Genomic DNA, 20,833 nt, shown 5'->3' on the forward strand with positions numbered 1-20,833 from the left:
CAGACAACGGTCTTTCAGACCCCAGTCTCCTACCGCCTACGGTCCTTCAGGCCTTCATCGTCTACTACGGTCCGTCCGACCTCCATCACCAGACAACGGTCTTTCAGACATCAGTCTCCTGCCGACTATGGTCTTCCCGACCTCCGTCGCCTACTATGGTCGTTCCGACCTTCATCAACAGACAACGATCTTTTTGACCCCGGTCTTCTGCCGACTACGGTCCTCCCGACCTCTGTCGCCTACTATGGTCACTCCGACCTCCATCACCAGACAACGGTCTTTCAGACCCAGTCTCCTGCCGACTACGGTCTTCCCGACCTCCGTCGCCTACTATGGTCCTTCCGACCTCTATTAATAGACAACGGTCTTTTTGACCCCGGTCTCCTGCCGACTACAGTCCTTCCGACCAAACAAACATGTATATGTAACTCCTACTATGTAATGCAATCTATATGATATACATTTGCTACATCAATCAAAGGCCTTCTCCCAAGGAAGGGCCTCATTTGTAATCGACTACAAATACTAGTGGATTCATTCAAACTGGGCTAGGCCCCGTGGTTTTTCCCCCTTTTCAGGGGTTTTCCACGTAAAAAATTCTGGTGTCTCTTATGAATGTTTCACCCCCTCTCTTATCTGTTTGTGCTGGATCTTCGTACAATGCTAAGACGTTAAACCATATATTTCTTTACCACCGCGAATATTCCAGGACGCAACAAGTATACACAATCAGGATGAAAAAACAGATTCAAACACTCTCATAATTAAACTAAATAGATTCTCAGACAACTAAACTTTTTCTTATATTTCTCCCATAAAGTTAATAACATTTCAAGCACACAATATCAAAAAACTAGAAAAAATGATTTAGTGTCATATAAGGAAGCTAATTGAACTGCACAGTCCCATTCTTATTCTCAGCTGCCATTACAAGTCCCTCAATCCTCTCCTTCAGCACCATAATCTCTTCATCTTCTTTACACCCCATAATCCTTGCCACCTCCTTCGCCTTTCTCCTCACCCCTTCTCCTTCTTCCCGCACCACCACTTCCCTTATACACCTCGCCACCTCCTCCCCCCTGAACCCACCATCCTCCTCCCTCTCCACCTTCACAGCAACTCCAAGCTCCACCATAAGCTCAGCATTCAACGGCTGGTCTAGTTGCAGCGGCATCGCTATCATCGGCACCCCCTGTCTCATCCCTTCCATCACCGAACTCCACCCGCAATGGGTAACAAAGCCCCCCACGCTCGGATGCGCCAAAATACTCTTCTGCGGAGCCCATCCCTCAATCACCAATCCTCTGTCCCACGTAAACCCCGTCGGCCGTCGTGAGTCGCCACCTTCGAATCTCACAACCCATATGGAACAGAGCCCGCACCGCTCCAGCCCAATGGCCAGCTCTACCATTTCACTCTCCGACATGAAATACTCGCTTCCGACAGAAACAAACGCAACCGAACCCTTCTTCTTTTGGCTCAGCCACTCCAGCACCTCGCCGCCATCTTATCCAACGGTTGACATGAGAGGCCCGACCGGAACCACCTCCTTCCCAATGAGTAACGAGAGGTAATCAATGTACTTCGATTCAATCTCTCTAAAAGTCCTGACAGCTACGAATTCTGTGGAGTTGTTGATGCATTGAAGGAAGCGATCGGAATCCGAGAGGCCGTTGGTTACTTTGGTGATCGTTGCTATGGAGTCAGACTTCTTCGGAATTTCAAAAAAGGGGAATTGATTGTGGGGCGGGCGGAGGAGGTGGTGGCAGAAGAAGGACGAAGCGGAGGAGGCAATAGGGAGAAAGAGGATGGAGGGGATGTGAAGTCGAGAAGCGGCGAGGGGAGCCCAAGGTTGGATAAAGTCGTAGATAAGGAGGTGGGGGGAGAGGGAGACGAGAAGGCTGGAGAAGGAAGAGGAGGATTGGTCGAAGGCGGTTTTGAGAAGGGGCATCAGATGGGAAGGCAGGTTTTTGGTGGTTTGGAGATGTGGGGGAAGGTCGTGGTGGTCGGAGGGGAGGTGGAGCTCGGTGAGGTGTATGTGGGGGAAGGAATTGGAGTCGAGATTTATGGATTTGAGGTTAACTGGTGTGGAGCAGAGGTAGATGGAGATGTTGGTGTTGGTGGATAGTTTCTTGGCGAGTTCGAGGAAGGGGGAGATGTGACCGTGTGCTAGCCATGGAAGCATGAGGATGCGGAGAGCAGGTTGCTTGGGTTGGAGGGTCTCCATTATCGGAGCTTGATGGTGATTATGATGGGCGGAGTTAGGGGTGATATAGCGGCTTCTGGTGGTGTTAAAGGCGGCTTCTACGGAGGTGGCCGCCTGGCCGCGTGGGCGTTGCTGCGTGAAGCTCAGCTGACACGTTGATTTGCAATCACCAAGTGTCTCTCCGACAATAAGGTTTGCTTATCGAGATTGGCATCTTTTTAGCTGTTTGAAAAATTTTTTCTAGTGAATTTAATTAAAAATTTATATTTACTGCTGAATGCCGTTATCAAAAATCTGAAGGAGAAATTTCTAAAATTAAAATTTGAATAATCTAAATTTCAAATTTAGCAAATTTATAGTCAAATTGAACGGTTTGATCAGACGAATTCAATGACATCAAACTTAATCAAATTCGAGCCCAAATAGGCCAAAGTCAAAGAACCGAATCATATTTATAAACTTCATATCATTAATTCAATAACCAAATAATTTTCAAATATGATATATTTATAGTTGAACCGAATGGCTTGATGATACGAATCCAACGAGCCTAAGATTATTTAATTCCTATATTATTAAGATGGTTAAATATTTGATGAAAATTTTATGATTCTTAAAGGGGTTCTTGTCTAAGGTATTGCCTAAATACTGTAAATATTGGATGAAAATTTTATGATTCTTAAAGGGGATCTTGTCTAAGGTATTGGCAACAAGTGGGATTTAATTTTAGTGGTATTTAGTAAATACTGCAAATCCGGATTTAATAAATTCGAAATGTGTTAAATCCTGAAAACTGTTTAGTATGCCAAATGTTAAATCTAAATCCTAATAAACTATTTAGTAAAATATTTCAGGATTTATGATTGTTAGTGATTTAAATGTGAAGAATATAATGATAGATTAAAAAATAAATTTATAATTAAAAATAAAAATTAATGTGTTAAAAATTTAATAATATGTTAACTTGTTAAGTACAAATTACTCGTTAATTATTATTTACGTTATTAATTATATATTTAATAATATATATTTTAAGCTATATTAATTAAGATAATTATATTAATATTTAATTACTAATTATACAATTAAGTTAAATTAGATAATAAATTTATGAACTAATTATACAATTAATTATTTAAGTTAATGAATAATACCTTAGAGGCGTCGAGGGTTTTGCCTTTCATCTTGTCTTTTTCGTTGCTGTTGGGCTTCGTTGCTTTGCAGGGTGTAGAGATTGCACGCGTTGCTTCTTCGGCTCTGTTCGACTTCGCTCCTTCGACGACTTTCCCTTGATCGGAAGTTACCACATTTTGATCGGAAGCAAGAAAGGGAGCTCGCTGGCTGTGAAGGTAACTTTCTCCCTTTCGCGCGCTTCTTCGGCTAATTCCTGTTAAATCCGCCGAACCGAGGGATTTAGTAAATCCGGGATTTAAGCCGTAAATCCGTAAATCCGGGATTTACGGAATCCCGGGATTAAAAGCGCGGACAAAAACCGTTTGGCTGGATTTAGCGTCAATCCGACTTAAATCCCACAATAAATCCGATACCAAACAGCCCCTTTAGGAGAAAGTAGAGATTATGATTAGTGTCTGTTATGTTGCTTCATTTGTTTTAATCTATCTCTGCTTTGCCTGCTGATTATTCTCTGCATTGCAGTTCAACTAGATTGTTTCTGTTTCTTTTGTGACATTGCTATAGCTCTAATTGACCTTTGCTCGTTTGCTTGCTCTGTATTTCTGTCTTGCTACACCGCTATCTGGATGTTGTTGCTGTAGTTTGCTGGTTGATTTAGTTGCTTAATTGCTGTAATTTTTCTACTCGTTGCTTTGATATATCTTCAAGCGGCAGCATATCACTCGAATGGAACCTGCTAGAAACAAGAGAACAAACAGCAAACAGTAGGAAGAGTATAATTTCTTCTGTCTATATCAGTCTTTTGTAATATATCTTCTCCTTCTAGCTACCTTACTACCATGAGTAAAAATGGTTAAAGAAAAATGACATAATATATGAGAACGATCCCAACAGAAAAGGGAATAAGGATGGTGACTATGGTAGTGGAGAAGCATAATAGGATAACTTGTGTATGCGGAGCAAGATAGTCCTCATCATGTCTCCCCTTCTTCAAAGGAGCTCACGTCCGGTTAGGTTAATAAAGTCTCGGCGTCATCTGGAGGGTGATACCGATGAATATCGAACACGTTGAAAGTGGATGAAGTATGAATACTAGCCGGTAGATCTATGACATGCATTATCATTTATTTTGTGTAAAATAGGGAAGGGACCGATTTTCCGAGGACTGAGCTTGGCATACATGCCGGTAGGAAATCTCTCACGGCGAACTTGTAGCATTACCAAATCACCTGGATTGAATGTTTTGGTGCGTCGGTGGGCATCAACCAACTGTTTGTACTTAGAATTAGATTCATTTAGCTTGCTGCAGACTTCTTCAATTATATTTTTGAATTGTTATGCAGTTTGTGATGCTGCTGTGCTACGATACTTGGGCAATAAAATAACATCTATTAGATGATTTGGCATAAAATTAAATGCTTCATGGAAGGGACAATGGATTGTAGATCTATTTGGCATAAAATTAAATGCAAATTCAGCTTGGCTTAACATTTCCTCCCATTTCTTAGGATGTTATTGTACCAAACAACATAACATACTGCCCAGAGTATGATTGACTACTTTGGTTTGCCTGTCCATTTGTGGATGATAGGCAAAGCTAAGTTTGAGCTCTGTGTGTAGACGTTTCCACAATTCTTTTCAAAAATAACTGACGAACTTAACCTCTCGACCAGAAGTAATGCTTCATGGAAGCCCATGTAAACGAACAATTTTCTTAAAGAAAAGTCGGGCGACATGAACAACATCAAATGTTTTTTTACATGGCACAAAGTGGGCCATTTTAGAAAATTTGTCCACAACTAGCATAATAGAGTCGACACCAATCTTGGTTCGGGGAAGTCCCAGAACAAAATTGATGCTAAGATCCCCCCACATAGAGTTGGGTAAAGGAAGGGGCATATATAATCCTATGTTTTGGGCAGTAACTTTGTAAGATTGAACACCGAACATCTTTCAATGAATCGAGACACATCTTGGGACAAATGTGGCCAATAAAATCGCATTTGCAGCCGAGTGAGAGTTTTATTACGTCCGACGTGAGCAACTAAGCCTTCACAGTGAGTCTCCTTGGTAAGGTGTTGTCACCAAGACGAGTGGGGAATGCATAAGCAATTTGCCTTGAATAAAAACCCATGCATAGGAGGGCACATCTTGGATGTTATAATCACTGCAAGGTTTGCCGGTCATGCATTGCTCCCAATAGTTGGCAAAGTCCACATCTGTAGCATAAAGAACCTTCATCTCTAACATGCATAGTAGCCTGCCTGCTGAGGGCGTTAGCCACTCGATTAAGCTTTCCTGCTTTTTGATGCAGGACAAAAGTAAACTTCTAAAGAAAAACGATCCAGTGAGCGTGCATTCAACTAATGTTTTCCTGATTATTGATGTATTGGAGGGCCTGATTATCACTGCACAACACAAAGTCTTGATGGAACAAGTAATGCTCCCACTACTTCAATATGTGAACTACTGCATACAATTATTGTTTATAGGTGGACCATTTTTGTCGCGCCGAGCTGAGTTTCTCACTGAAGAACTCAATAGGTTTAGATTCTTGTGACTGGACCTCACCTATCCCAATCGACGATGTGTCAGTGTCTACGTGGAATGGATTGTCGAAGTTTGGTAAAGCCATAATAGGGCCGTGCACAGCTTTTCTTTGACAGTATCAAAACTATTTTGTTGAGCTGAAGTCCACTTAAAATTGTTAGCTTTCAGACAATATGTAGTTTGAGCCACTAAAATGCTAAAAACCCGGATGAACCGCCTGTAAAAGTTTGCTAAGCTGTGAAAACTTTAGACTTCAAATAGAGACTGGGGAGTGGGCCAATCAAGAATGGACTTAACTTTTCTAGGATTCATCTCCACGCCATTGACAGAGAGGATGAAGCCCATGAAATGAACGCTAGAGGCAGCAAATTCACATTTAGGCTGGTTTAGATAAAGTTTATGTTGTCGAAGAGCTTGCAAAATCTCGGTAAGGTGGTTAATATGTTCTAAAAAATTAACACTAAAGACAAGGATATCATAGAAGTAGGCAACACAAGTTTTTCCTAGAAAGGGTGTAGTACCTTATGCATCAGTCTCATAAATGTAGAAGGCGCATTGCAAAACCCAAAGGGCATTATCTTCCATTAGTATAGTTGTCACGTGTCTTGAAGGCTGTTTTCCATTCATCTCCCGAGCGTATGCGAATTTGATGATAACCACTCCTTAAGTCTAGCTAAGAGAAAATGACAGCTTCGGCCAAGCAATCCAACAAATCAGATACCCGAGCAACAGGAAACCTGTACTTCATGGTGATCTTGTTGATGGCCCTGCTATCAACACACATACATCATTGGCCATTCTTTTTGGGAACACTTCGATCTGCCCGTCCATTTGTAGATGATAGGCAAAGTTAAGTTTGAGCTCTGTGTGTAGACGTTTCCACAATTCTTTCCAAAATTACTGACGAATTTAATGTCTCGATCAGAAGTAATGCTTCATGGAAGCCCATGTAAACAAACAATTTTCTTAAAGAAAAGTCCGGCGGCATGAACAACATCAAATGTTTTTTTACATGGCACAAAGTGGGCCATTTTAGAAAATCTGTCCACAACTAGCATAATAGAGTCGACGCCAATCTTGGTTCGGGGAAGTCCTAGAACAAAATTGATGCTAAGATCCCCCCCAAATAGAGTCGGGGAAAGGAAGGGGCATATATAATCCTGTGTTTTGAGCAGTAACTTTGTAAGATTGAACACCGAACATCTTTCAATGAATCTGGCCAATAAAATTGCATTTGCAGATGAGTGAGAGTTTTATTACGTCCGACGTGAGCAACTAAGCCTCCACAGTGAGTCTCCTTGGTAAGGTGTTGTCGCCAAGACGAGTGGGGAATGCATAAGCAATTTGCCTTGAATAAAAACCCATGCATTGGAGGGCACATCTTGGATGCTATAATCACTGCAAGGTTTGCCGGTCATGCATTGCTCCCAATAGTTGGCAAAGTCCACATCTGTAGCATAACGAACCTTCATCTCTAACATGCATAGCAGCCTGCATGCTGAGGGCGTCAACCACTCGATTAAGCTTTCCTGCTTTGTGATGCGGGACAAAAGTCAACTTCTTAAGAAAAACGATCCAGCGAGCATGCATTTTACTAATGTTTTCCTGATTATTGATGTATTGGAGGGCTTGATTATCACTGCACAACACAAAGTCTTGATGGAACAAGTAATGCTCCCATTGCTTCAATGTGTGAACAACTGCATACAATTATTGTTCATAGGTGGACCATTTTTGTCTCGCCGAGCTGAGTATCTCACTGAAGAACTCAATAGGTTTAGATTCTTGTGCAGGACCGCACCTATCCCAATCGACGATGCGTCAGTGTCTACGTGGAATGGCTTGTCGAAGTTTGGTAAAGCCATAACAGGGCCGAGCACAGCTTTTCTTTGACGGTATCAAAACTATTTTGTTGAGTTGAAGTCCACTTAAAATTGTTAGCTTTCAGACAATATGTAGTTTGAGCCACTAAAATACTAAAAACCCGGATGAACCGCCTGTAAAAGTTTGCTAAGCCTTGAAAACTTTTAGACTTCAAATAGCGTTGGGGGTGGGCCAATCAAGAATGGCCTTAACTTTTCTAGGATTCACCTCCACACCATTGACAGAGAGGATGAAGCCCATGAAATGACGCTAGAGGCAGCAAATTCACATTTAGGCTGGTTTAGATAAAGTTTATGCTGTCGAAGAGCTTGCAAAATCTCGGTAAGGTGGTTAATATGTTCTAAAAAAATTAACCCTAAAGACAAGGATATCATAGAAGTAGGCAACACAAGTTTTTCCTAGAAAGGGTTGTAGTACCTTATGCATCAGTCTCATAAATGTAGAAGGCGCATTGCAAAACCCAAAGGGCATTATCTTCCATTCGTATAAGCCGTCACGTGTCTTGAAGGCTGTTTTCCATTCATCTCCCGAGCGTATGCGAATTTGATGATAACCACTCCTTAAGTCTAGCTAAGAGAAAATGACAGCTTCGACCAAGCAATCCAACAAATCGGATACCCGAGCAACGGGAAACCTATACTTCACGGTGATCTTATTGATGGCCCTGCTATCAACACATATACGTCATTCTTTTTGGGAACTATTAATGCGGGCACGACACAGGGACTCTGACTATGTTGGATCAATTGCTTGCTAAGCAATTCCTCAATGATACCTTGTAAGATTGAATATTCCTTGGGACTCATATGGTAATGTGGAAGATTTGGAAGTGTAGCACTGGGGACAAATTCAATCTGATGCTGGAGGGAACGTAAGGGAGGAAGCCCATACGACAATTTTGGAGGAAGAACGTCTGCAAACTTGTCTAGCAGCTCTTGGATCTTAGCATGATAGGAATTGGAAGAAAATTCCTTCGTACTGTTAGATACCACTAAATAACTTTAATGTCTTGCCGAGATCGTAATAATAACTTGCCCGAGGTAACATAGGCCGCATTTGGATTATTATTAGGACTGGATGAAGTATGGATTTGCGGACACAACCGAAACTTTTTCCCCTTCCAATCAAGTGTATAGACATTCTGCCTAGTGCCTACAATTATAAACCACATCCATGTCGTACTGTCATGGCCTTCCCAAGATAAGGTGGCAGATGTCCATGTCAATTACGTTGCAAAGAACCTCATAAACGTAATGCTTACCAATTGAAAAGGTAACACGACACATATTTGCCACCGTCACTTTCATGCCCGTTTTAATCCAGCTAACCTTGTAGGGATGAGGATTTCCGGTGGTCTTTAACTATAAGGCTTGAACTACTGATCGGGAATTAACATTCTCGGTACACCCATTGTCAATCAGGACCTCACACACCTTTCCCTTGATAGTACAACAAGTTCTAAATAATGCATTCCGCTTAGACTGAGTTGGAGCTTGCGGTGCCAATAGTAATTTTTGTAGGGCACAAAGAAGAGGATCACCATCATCTTCATGCATGTCTTCAACATCTATGTCTGACTCTTGCTCAACAGAAGCAAGGTTTCCTTCAGTAACATGATTTTCCCCCTCGAGCATCTAAATTCGCTACCGATTCAGACATTCATTGGACTGATGTCCAGGTTGGAAGCACTTGAAGCACTTAAGGGTATCGAGTTTGTTGTAAGAATTTTCCCTTATTGCATTGGGAGGTTTGAGTTGGCCCTTTGGCTTCATGTTATGCCTGGGTTATAAGTTTGGGGGTATTGGTGGTTGTACGAGAAACATGAGGTGGCCTTGGTGCAGGAGGGTTGATCTTGGTGTTGTTAGCATACGAATCAATGTAGTTTCTATGGGAGGAATGACTGCGAGAATGTCGTAGCAACTGGGTTTCAACCTTGAGTACGAAATTCACGGCTTGAGATAGCGTCCAGACATAATTGAGCTTGAGCTTATCCCTAATTAGGTCTCTCAGACCATTAATATAACGAGCAACAAGTTGGTTCTTGGACTCTTGCAAGTTTTTTCTAGCACTCAAGTGATAGAATTCTTTTGTGTATTCACTCACCGAGCGTTGACCCTGAGAGCAATGTTGATATTGAAGATACAACATTTGTTCATAGTTCGTTGGCAAGAAATGACCCTGGAGTAGTTGTTTCATTTGAAACCAGCTGTGATAGGTCCTCGTCCCTCTTTATGGCATATCTACAGCAACTGCAACCACCTTGCGCTGGTACCCTCTTCAAGCGGCATGCCACATATTTAACTTGTTTGTCTTGACTAATTTTCATGTATTCGATAAAGGCCTCGACGGCTATTTCCCATTCAAGGTAATCTTCAATATGTAATTGCTCTTCGAAGAAAGGGATGTCTAATTTAACATGAAATTCTCCATGGTTGCCTTGATTAGGGCCGCTAGGTCTAGGGCGGTCATAATATCATAATGGTCCATCATCTCCATAATCCAGAGGCTCACGGTGTGGATGGAAATCCATTTCTTCATCAGATTATGTAACTTCTGCATAAACATGACGATATGGTTTGTGTTCTCCAATTCGACCTTAAGGATTCCTCAGCGTTGGAATAGGAGCCGGTTGTGGTTGCCCAGGTCCTAGAACGGTACTGACTGAGGCTTTTAGATCGAGGATCTCATTGCATAACTCGGTGGAGATGCGGAAGAAGTTCGCCCTCAATTCATTCAGTTGTTGAGTGATGCTAGCTTGTGCTGCCCACACGACATCCAAGCTCCGATCGTCGTCAGCAGCTTTGCGAGAAGGTTTTGGAGCCATTACCGGAATGCTGGCTCTGATACCAAATTGATGTATCTTCAAGCGGAAGCTGATCACTTGAATGGAACCTGCAAGAAATAAGAGAACAAACAACAATGGAACAGGAGGAGTATAATCTTCTTCTAACTATATTTCTGTAAAATCAGTCTTTTGTAATATATCTTCTACTTCTAGCTACCTTACTACCATGAGTAAAAACAGTTAAAGAAAAAGGACAGAATATATGAGAACGATTCTATCATAAAAGGGAATAAGGATGGTGATTATGGTAGTGGAGAAGCATAATAGGATAACTTGTGTATGCGGAGCAGGATAGTCCTCATCATACTTTAATTTGTTATGTGGTCTATACTGATTGATTCTATTGAAATACTTGTGGAGATTTTGTGCTGTTGTTGAGTGGTAGCTGTAAAAGTATTAATTTGCATCAATTCACTCTTAACAACTAGGGCAGGGGTGCGCAATTTAACTCCATTTATATTCAGTATCTCTGTCTTTGGAATGACATTTTGTTTGCAACTGGTGCAACTGTATAGCGAGGAACATTAAGCTAAACTTGATTTCATTTATGATTGAGCCTCTTCATTTCTCCGTGTTCGAGACATGTTAATGTAAATTTATAAATTTATATATAGTTCTTGAATGTTTATCAATTCAATGATTGTTTGGTAATGATCTTATCCATTTTTATTTTAATTGTTAATGATTTTGTATGATTCTAAGATCTTTGTTCTTCACATCCTAAAATTAATATTTTTTGTCTGTCATGGAATGCAAGAGAAATAGATACTGTGGAAGTTTATGCAACTTGTTGGTTCAAATAATGCAACTAGAGATAGGTGCGTCCATGTATATATTATGAAAAAGTAATGTGTAATACGCCACGACTCATTAATTAAATCAAACATCATAAATAAGTTATTTTAGTTTAATTAACATATTAATTAGATCAATTAAGTGCAACTAATATTAGATTAGATGAGAAAAAAAATATGCTTAATTATTTTGATGTGGGGTTTTATTCAATTTAAATTTAGATGAATTCCTTGATTTGCCATGTGGATATCTTTTTATTGGCTTATAAGTGGGATGTTGTGGTTCAATTGGCAGCATGATACAATCGATTCATGTTGGGTTTGGTTTTCTTGCTTTATTCCTTTTGAGCTTATCTGGATTAAGATAATTGGGCTTTATTTTGTTGGATGAGAAGAGAATTGATGGGCTTAACCCTTATTGGGATTATGTTTAGAAAAGTGGAAAAGTACATAAAACTAGTTTGAATTTTATTGTTTAATTTTGTACAAAGTGTGGACGTATTTAGAGACTTGTCCAAAAGGTTTGCAATGAAAATAAATCAAAGCTACTTACTAAAAATGAAAAAGACTCTAAGAGTGGCCGGAGGCTAGAATAGGAAGATGAGGCACACATATTGTTATCTAAGGGCTATATGAGGATGAATGTAATAGTTAAAACCCTTAATTTGTGCGCCGAATGATACATATCAAGATTGGTTGATTTGTGGGTCCCACGATCCTTCAACACTCCCCCTCAACTCCTTATCTCACTTAGTGAACACAATACCTCTGCATAAGTGCACCCTCTCTGTGAAACATTGAAGATAAATCTCCCTTTTTCATTTACTATTTTTCTTTTTTCAAATTCATAAATTGCATTAATAAATTTCTAAGTAGGTTAAGTGTCAATAAAAGAGTTAAATTCATCTATAATTTTTTAGTTATTGCTCTGGCTATAAATTTGTTTAGTAGTTCCAATTTATTACAAATAAAGAATCACCTTTTTAATGTTTTTCTTCATAAGTTATCCATGCAAGTTTTCTTTTTTGCCAAATTAAGGCTCATGATGCTTGATTATTGTAGCCTTTGGTTGTGAGGGATAGCATACTTCGGCCTTTTTCCTAAACCACCTGATGGTTGTCCTAAACCACTTGATGGTTGTGGAGTAGCTTACTAATTATAGTAATCTTGATGGTTGTGTAGTAGTTTACCACTTATACTAATGAGAATTGGGGCCAACCTCTATGAACTGGGGGATTATTTCTTTGCAAAAAGAATGTATCAAAGAGAATTAGAAGCTGAAGAAACCATCCAATCAGCTTTATGCTTATCTACTTCATATTCGAATGAACCTCGTAATCGTAAGAAAGTAGGTTTTTTAGTTATGGACCTAGCAAAAGAAAAATTGAGATAGGTTCCTATAATATTGTGTTGGAGAATTTTTGTATCCTCGAACGGATTGCATATTTTATAATCGGGCACGGCATAAGAATACGATATATTACCCCGGAGGGTAAAAAATACCATTTTCTTATGGGCTCAATAATAAAATTTACAATTATTACGTCAACATATTGGATTCCCCCCTCACAATCGGACTTGAAGGTTTCCTCTCATCCGGCTCAAGTAGTTACACCAAATAAAGAGAGGGGTTCTTCTTCTTTTTAAATTTTGTTCGAGAAAACCCTATAAAAAGTCACTCTTTACTTAATTTCACAGTAAGGACCAGCCTTTCATTGATTCATTCTTATCTTTTTTTTTTTTTGGTTATTTTCACTCTAATCCTTTTTCGTTTCTTTTATGTTGTTTACTAAAAAAAGGAAATGTGAAGTTATTGACTAGTCTACTTCCCCTCAAATGATGAATCCCTTGAAAGGAATATTGCGGGACTCGTAAAGGATTTATGTGTCTATATATTGTATTGTTCCATTCGATCCATGCAACTTTGTTGCTGCAATAAATTCCACAAGGTCTGGTTCTTGAGGAGATTGATTCCAGATGTCCGCATGGATATGGTTTTCACCACTGAATGAAAATTGGAGTTTACACGCGCTTCAATTCATTTGAAGAAAATGGAATTAGTTAATTATTTTTTAACAAAGATTCTTCATCTTTTGGTTGCATAGCTTGTAGATTTGTGACGGACTCTTGAAATTGTTGTTTTCCTTGGCAGGAGTATACTTTAAAGTTGTTCCTAGGTTTAGTCTTTGGGCTAGAATAATTGGTGCTTGCTTGATCTATAAAACATTTAAGGAATCGTAATTTAGGTAAATAGTGTCTATTTTCTGTTGTTGGGTGGTGATGCCAAAAATGTACATGCTTTTGAGAAGATCAGAATCTGTCGCTTTCCAATTATAGGGAAGAACTTATGCCATCTAAGAAAAAAGAGTTATCAAGGTGCATTTTGTTTAAAGGTTTCAGTTTCCGTTTCAGTTTCATTTGAGGGGTCAATAATGCATATGGTTATGGTTTTGAGCTCTAATATCTTGAATACATTTGTCTGCTGATTACTTGAAATCATCAATTGCCACATGTAGAAATTAATTAGAATATTGAATCTCGGTGCATGATTTGAGAAGCTTAGTTCGGGTGAGGCGGTTTTTCTTAGCATTTTGAGAAAGTTCTTGTTAGTTATGTGTGTAATCTGATTGTGTCGATCAATCTGGTTGTGCTATTGACTAATTCCTTAATTCTGTCGATCGAGCTCGTCGAGGGGGTTGCAGGGGGTCCTCCCCCCTGCTTGGGTTCAAGTGCTGAAATGTTTTTTTTTCCCGTACAACTATACAACGCCGTGGCTTATGGGGACATCAGATGGAAAGTCTACCGTTGACGTGGCCGTAAATCAACGGCCATGATTTACCCGATGTACTTTTGATTTTATTATTGTCTACTTATTGATGTATTTTTTTTTTTAATTTTAGCATTATCCCTTTTTACCCTTGCTTGAGGGATTGAGTCATGTAGCCCCTTGAGGGTATTTTAGTCCTTTTTGTTTTAAGTCATTGGAGAGGCTATTAAAGCCTTCATCTTGTTCTTTTGGAGGTTAATGAATGATTTTTAAAATTTTTCTGCACTTGTGTTTTTGAAGCTTATGTGAGAGTTTGAGAGAGAGTTAGAGAGCTTGGTGGAGCTTAGGATAGGCCACCCGTCGTACCCAACAGTCACTACCGGTGGCTCTTGGTTCTCCTCCCTTTTTCCCTCCCTTCCCCTTACCTCCACCGCCGGCTAACCCTTTCCCAACCGACCCCTCTTCCCCTCAAAGCAGCCGCCCAACTCTACCACCTTCCCTAAGCATGTCGCCGCCCCCTACTTCCCCTTTCCCTCTTAATTCCCTTGCCTATTTTAGATAGATAATATTAGGATAGATTTTGAAATTCAAATCCTCTAATTTGAAATTCAAAACTTTCCTAACATGGGCAAAATTAAATTTAGAAAGTTTCCTAATTCAATTCTTTTAATCTGGAATTAAATTGGATTGCATTAAAAATTCCTAGATTTAATTTTCTCTCAAATAGGAAACCTTCCTTTTTTTTTTCTCCAAATCTTCCCCCTCTCCTTTGGCCGAAATCTGCCTTGGGCCCACACCCAACCGCATCACTCCCTCTCTCTTGGCCGTTCCCCCCCTTTCTCTCTCCAATCAACCCTCTTCTCTCTCTACCCGCCCCCATATCTTCCCTCTTTTAATTTATTTCCTCTACCCCATTAAAGAAATAAATCCCCTCCTTTTCCTATAACCTAATTAATTAAAATCTGAATTTAACTTCAGATTTTAATTAACTCGCCTAGACCTATTTTCCCTCCACTAAAAATCTGAACCTAACTCTTCCCCACCCCTTTCCCTAGGCCGGCCACCCACCTTGCTCTTTTCTCTACAATTTCCAAAGGAAGTCTCTTCCTTCTCTAGGGAAAATTGCAAGGACAGCTAGGAGGCTTTCTTCTCCATCTTCTACTTTCATCGAATCCATGTATGGCTGATCCGGAGTTTGACTCCGGTTTCGCATATGACGACTAAGGCTTTGTGGATCTTCTCAAATTGACATTCTTCGACGTGAATCCAAACATTGACGGATCCATAGAGAAGTCCGTCGACCGCTTATTATTCACCTTGACCGAGGCTATTGAGGAACAACTATCGGATGTCACGTGGTGTATCAAGACGGGTTCTCCTTGATGGTGATCTTCTTCCTTGACTCTTGTACTTTCATATTCTACTTACTTCGTAGAGAGATTGTTCAAGCAAGAGATTATGTTCAATTATTGCCATCCACTAGTAAGAGTAGGATTGTTGCTTCTTTGCTTTAGATCTCTTTTTTAGATCAAGGTTATGCTGAAAACTACTTTGTATGCATTGCTTTGATTTTCCTGAATGTTTTGACTTTGCTTAGTCTCTTGCGTAGCTTGGCCTAAATGGAAGTGACCACTTATTAGTTTTATTTTGTTGTTTTAATTGCTAATAATGAAAATCCAAAATTGCTCTTTAAATATTTTGTGCAAGTTTCATGTTTTGCATATAGTCCTGCATCAGTGGCACTGTATAGTTTAGTTGGAGACAAATAGAGAGCATAGCACATGGAACTCCAGGCCCTAGCATTGTATTGTTGTTAGTCAGACTACAAACAAAATGGAGCGTCGCACATTGAGAGTTGGGCTGGGCTGTTTTCTTTCTTATTTTTCATGTTTAACTTGACGGGTTACATTCCTTGGAGTTATTACTACGTCTCTTTGTCTATTCTAAAGGGTGCTAGAGTAAAGAGAGATAAGAAGAGAGTGAGAGACAATGATATCTGTACAATTTACTCCTAATTTTCATAGTGGATTTCTTGGTGTGGTGTGGCTCTATGTTTTTTTTTTTTTGGTTTCAGATTTTTCCACTTTAAATCTTAGTGTTCTTTCGATTCCTCTAATTTTTCTTTTTCTTGTTTGTGTTCGTTGTGTGGTTTTAGTCTCCCAACAATTTTTCTGGTTTTATTATACTAGCGCAGTTCCCGTGCAATGCATTGGAAGAGACATATGAGCTCTTCAACAAAAGCATGCATTAGTAGTGAGATAAACATGAGTTTCATTTTTAATTTGCATTCAACTTTCTGACTTTCATAGTTGATAGTTATGTTATTTGTGCTAAAATTATAATTAATTTTGTTTCTCATTGATAAATTTAACCATTTTTTACTATATTGTTCTACTGTTTTGGATTGTATTGTCAATCTGTGATATGACCATAAATTTTGACATTATTTTTTATATTTTTATTTGTATGGTCATAATTCCAATGAATAAAAAATGTTTGCACCAAGTAGCAATTTAAAATTATTTAATACTGATATTCATATCTTTATATATTTTGATTTGGGCATAGTTCGGAATCTTCCTAAACACATTAATTACCACCTTAGGAAAGAATATATGGACGTTGATAATGTAGATGTGTGTAACTAAAATGTTAATGTTTTTGACTTCAAGACCAAGTACATTAGTCGACCATAAAGTAGCATACATGCATAGTTTTTTTTACAAAATTTTCTTGTTACGATCATTATAGGCTCTATTATGGTTTCCGCACTGGAATACAGCTTTAAGTTTTAAAAACATCTCACACTTTTTTAGTGAATAGGAGTAGTAGTCCTACTTCGCGTGACCTTACAATCTAAGTAGTCTAGCTAAAGTTCAATTAGCTTGAATAATTTATTCAAGTATCCTCTCCATTTTTGGTCTGTGAAGATTCTAGGATTGTTTATAGAATGTTATATTTAGCTTGAATATTAGTGAAAACCAGCCCATGTCTTAATCATCTATAATTCACAAGCACGATATAGCATATTTATTCATTAATTCATTGCATTTGTGTGGAACATGATAAAACACTTCACCACCAAAACAGCAACAACATCAAGACTTTATCCCACTATGTGTTGTCGGCTAAATGAATTTTTTTTCTCCATTGTGCTATGTTAAAAATTAAATTCTCATTTAAACCTAATAAAGAAAGATCATTTCTAATATTTTCTAACCAAGTCTTTTTATGTCTACGTCTACATGATAAAACACCTCACCGATGAATTTATTTTCCATTAAACCTGAAACAAGGTAATTTGAAAGACTATAAATTTTAAATTTCTTATTCCATTAAGTTAACATTTGCATCAAACATGCGCTTCCTTAAGAGTTGAAACTTCAATTATAAAAAACAGGCAATCTGGCAAGTATGCCATTCTTGACTTGAGCTTGCATTGAGCATATAATGGTCCTAACAAAGGATTCTTTTATCCAAATAAACTAGAATGTTAAGATGTTATGTTGCAAAACTAATAAGGATGGATTGTAATTTGTTAAATAATAAGATGGTGAATAAAGTTATTATTAATGAATTAAAAAGGATATAGGGTAGAGCAAATGTTATAATCCGAAGTTGTGCAAAAAAAATTGTATAGAATAAGTTAATATAGAACAACAACGACAACTTAAAGTCTTTATCCCACTACGTAGGGTCAGTTATAGAATAAGTTAACATCTTAATGCAAAATGTAACATGGATGAAATGGAGAATGAGGATTCATAAAATTATCCCTAAATAATTGGGATATTGTCAATGATAATGATGATTTGTCTCAACCTAAAATAAGATTAAGCATTATGCTTCTTGGTTCTCAGGGTAAAGGTCACTGATTTTAGCCATATGTTAAATTTATTAAACTAAATATTACTAGTTTTATGCATTTAATCAATCTATTGTGCCTTTTTTGACTGATTGTTATGCTTACCTATTTTAATTGTTCTTGTGCACTACTTTCAATGAATGAAATATTTGGGATTATTTTTTATCAAAAACAACAACAACAATATCAAGCCTTTGTCCCACTACGTGGGGTCGGCTACCACAATTTTTTAAAGGATTCATGTCATGATTATTCGATAAGTCTTACGCTGGTTGTCGACTACTTAATATAACTCTCTACTTTTCTCATCCAGGACTTGGGACCTGACAACGACAATGTTTATTAAAACTTTATGGATAATCATATAATTTTGTCGCTTTATGGTCATTATACATCAAGCATTTGTTCAAGTAGTTTTACCACTTGCAAGGGTTTGCTACTCTGAAACTAATGTTCGATGCTTTTATATCATAAACTTTGTTGTTTTTTTGCTGATTGACAGGTAATAGAAATGAAGAAGGGTATGCATCCTCAGCTACAGTTTATTTCCTATGTGACACAGAGTGGAAGATTGATGCACATTCTGATGACAAAATTAAATCACGTTGGCAAGGTACATCATTTAAAGGCGAAACGCCAAATAGCTGAGAACGTTGGCCAGATTGCAAAGTTCAAGCGCCGGTACGAGCAAAATACTGAGGAAACTAACGACAAGTGAACTATCTTCTAAAATGGTTAGATTTCCATTTCCATTGCATAGCTTGAGAACATTTGGTTTAAGGTTTGAATTGCTTGAGTAAATCACATGAATTTTTTTGGTCGAGTAAACTGTGCTTCTTATTAGTGCAAGAAAAGATCAGTTTATCAATTGTTATTGGTGAGTTTTACGCAGATTATGAATTTTTTTGGGATGGCTTTGTTACAGCTTCTTAAAGCAGCTATTTAAGCAGCTATTTAAATAGCTGCTTTAAGAAGCTATAAGAAAGCCGTTTCAAACAAAATCTATATCTTTGCAGTGTTGAACATATTTAAAATTTTGATTAAAATCTGCTGATGCATCTTTTTATGCTCAGACCATTGCATTGAGGAGGTTATCTGTAAAATGATTATATCTTATGCACACTGATGGAAATCATTCTTCTTACTCTTAAACCAGTCACAATTTGTGATTAAAATTTATGCAGGGCATGTTGACAATGTATTTACTTACAGATATTTTGTTCTTTTATTATTTATTTTTAGGGCTTAGCCATGCCGTGCTTGGTTGCATGCTGCTAGTTGTCAGCCCCATTTTATCCGAGAGATTATTTTGTGCCGGCACCGGATAGGAAAATCGTTCGGTTTTGTTTCTGTAAACAGTAAAAGTGCATTGCATTGAGCTGCATTTTTATTGTTCACAGAGACAAATTAGACGATTCCTCTCAGAATAATTCATCCTTTTACCTGCAGTTTTTATAAAGCCTTACTGGATTTATTGGCTGTGATCTTTGTATTTTTTTATCCACAAAGAACCATTTTACATGCATAAAATTCCAAAAAAAGTTCTGAAAAGAGAAACGATCTGGTACAATCTATTTTTTCTTTTGGGCAAGATGCAATCCTGTAAAATAGCCTACTCTTCATTCAATGCACTGACAATCAAGTTGGTGATAATTATATAGTATGATTCCATCTATTTGAGGTTTTGGCTTGATAAATCCCTTTTTCTCTTTTTATTGTTTCAAGCCTTTACCATCTGTTCAGAGCAATCTTCTATTTTTACATCTTTTTGTCGCAACTCAACTTATGCACAGATACTAATTTTATATGTTTTTCTTATGAAAAAATTATTCTGCGCAGACATCGGACGGTGTTTGGAGATCAATTAGAGCACGCAACGTCACTTTTTTTGTTCGGTATCGGCGCTCGGTATCATTATAAAATATAGCATCTCATTATCCATATTTATAAATATATATTATAATAGTTATTTATTTTTAAATTTAATTCTTTAAACTAAATTTTTAATTCAATATGGGAAATTTAAATTTTAATCATACTTATAATATTCCACTAATAGCTTAGCTTGATTCATTTATTAGCTATGCCCTCTAAATAGCATTAATTCCAATTAAAATAAATCACAATTGTTTCATCAAAAAAATTATGATTCATACTTTCATGATAATCATCAATGGGAGAAAAAGTCAATGGGTTGAAATTTGCACCGTTAAATTACCTCAAAATTTGTGATAGCTCTTCAATTAAATCTATGAGAATCAATAATAATTTTCATGCTCCAATTTAAATTATCTTTAACATCAATTTGAAGTCATCAACGTGATTCTAATGATCTCATTTGGCTAACTATATTAATTTAAAAGCTTATAAACTTCATTCATCTATTCATTATTTTTAGGTGTAAAATGGCTAAACATCAATTTCAGAGATGAATTGTAATGATTCTTAATCCTTAGATCGATAGAAGGGGCAAAATGCGGCTCATTTTTGTCTGGTTAGAGTATCAATGATAAATATTTTCTTTGAGATAACTTTCTTACTGATTTTTATAAAGTAGTTTTTAGTATAGAAATTTTTTGTACTAAAAAGCTTCTTTAGAAAATAGTAAGAAAGCTGTCTCAAACGAAAACAAAATGTCTCATCCCTCTATCATCAACATCACCAAAAATATCAAACTACTCTCAAACATAGCATTATAAATACCCTTTGTAGGAGAAGGTAGTTTGCGACTCAAATTTTTTTGATAATACTCAAATGAGTTATTCCAATTCCTTTTCTTTCAAAATTA

General features: G+C 37.8%; 2 protein-coding genes across 4 annotated transcripts; one reads left to right on the plus strand and one right to left on the minus strand.

The window, feature by feature from the left end:
• Positions 1-886: 886 nt before the first annotated feature.
• Positions 887-2,185, minus strand: LOC110094145 (flavanone 7-O-glucoside 2''-O-beta-L-rhamnosyltransferase-like). The gene is made up of 2 exons (XM_028695288.1): positions 1,538-2,185; positions 887-1,417 (listed from the first exon to the last, which is right to left on the minus strand). The coding sequence occupies exons 1-2, from the start codon at positions 2,183-2,185 to the stop codon at positions 887-889; spliced, it is 1,179 nt and encodes a 392-aa protein (XP_028551121.1).
• Positions 2,186-3,372: 1,187 nt separating this feature from the next.
• LOC110094142 lies at positions 3,373-19,963 on the plus strand. Of its 3 annotated transcripts, none has more exons than XM_028695516.1 (3): positions 15,116-15,565; positions 18,548-18,779; positions 19,885-19,963. In XM_028695516.1, exons 1-2 carry the CDS (start codon positions 15,563-15,565, stop codon positions 18,761-18,763), a joined length of 219 nt encoding a protein of 72 aa, XP_028551349.1. In that variant the 5' UTR covers positions 15,116-15,562; the 3' UTR covers positions 18,764-18,779; positions 19,885-19,963. The 3 variants fall into 3 exon arrangements, with proteins under 3 accessions (XP_020674962.1, XP_028551349.1, XP_028551346.1); XM_028695513.1 differs by lacking the exon at positions 19,885-19,963 and adding an exon at positions 19,288-19,755; XM_020819303.2 differs by lacking the exons at positions 15,116-15,565; positions 19,885-19,963 and adding an exon at positions 3,373-3,555 and having other exon boundaries at positions 18,548-19,197.
• The last annotated feature ends 870 nt before the right edge of the window (positions 19,964-20,833 follow it).

Source organism: Dendrobium catenatum, unplaced genomic scaffold, assembly GCF_001605985.2.
Source record: "Dendrobium catenatum unplaced genomic scaffold, ASM160598v2 fragScaff_scaffold_71, whole genome shotgun sequence".
Taxonomy (NCBI): Eukaryota; Viridiplantae; Streptophyta; class Magnoliopsida; order Asparagales; family Orchidaceae; genus Dendrobium; species Dendrobium catenatum.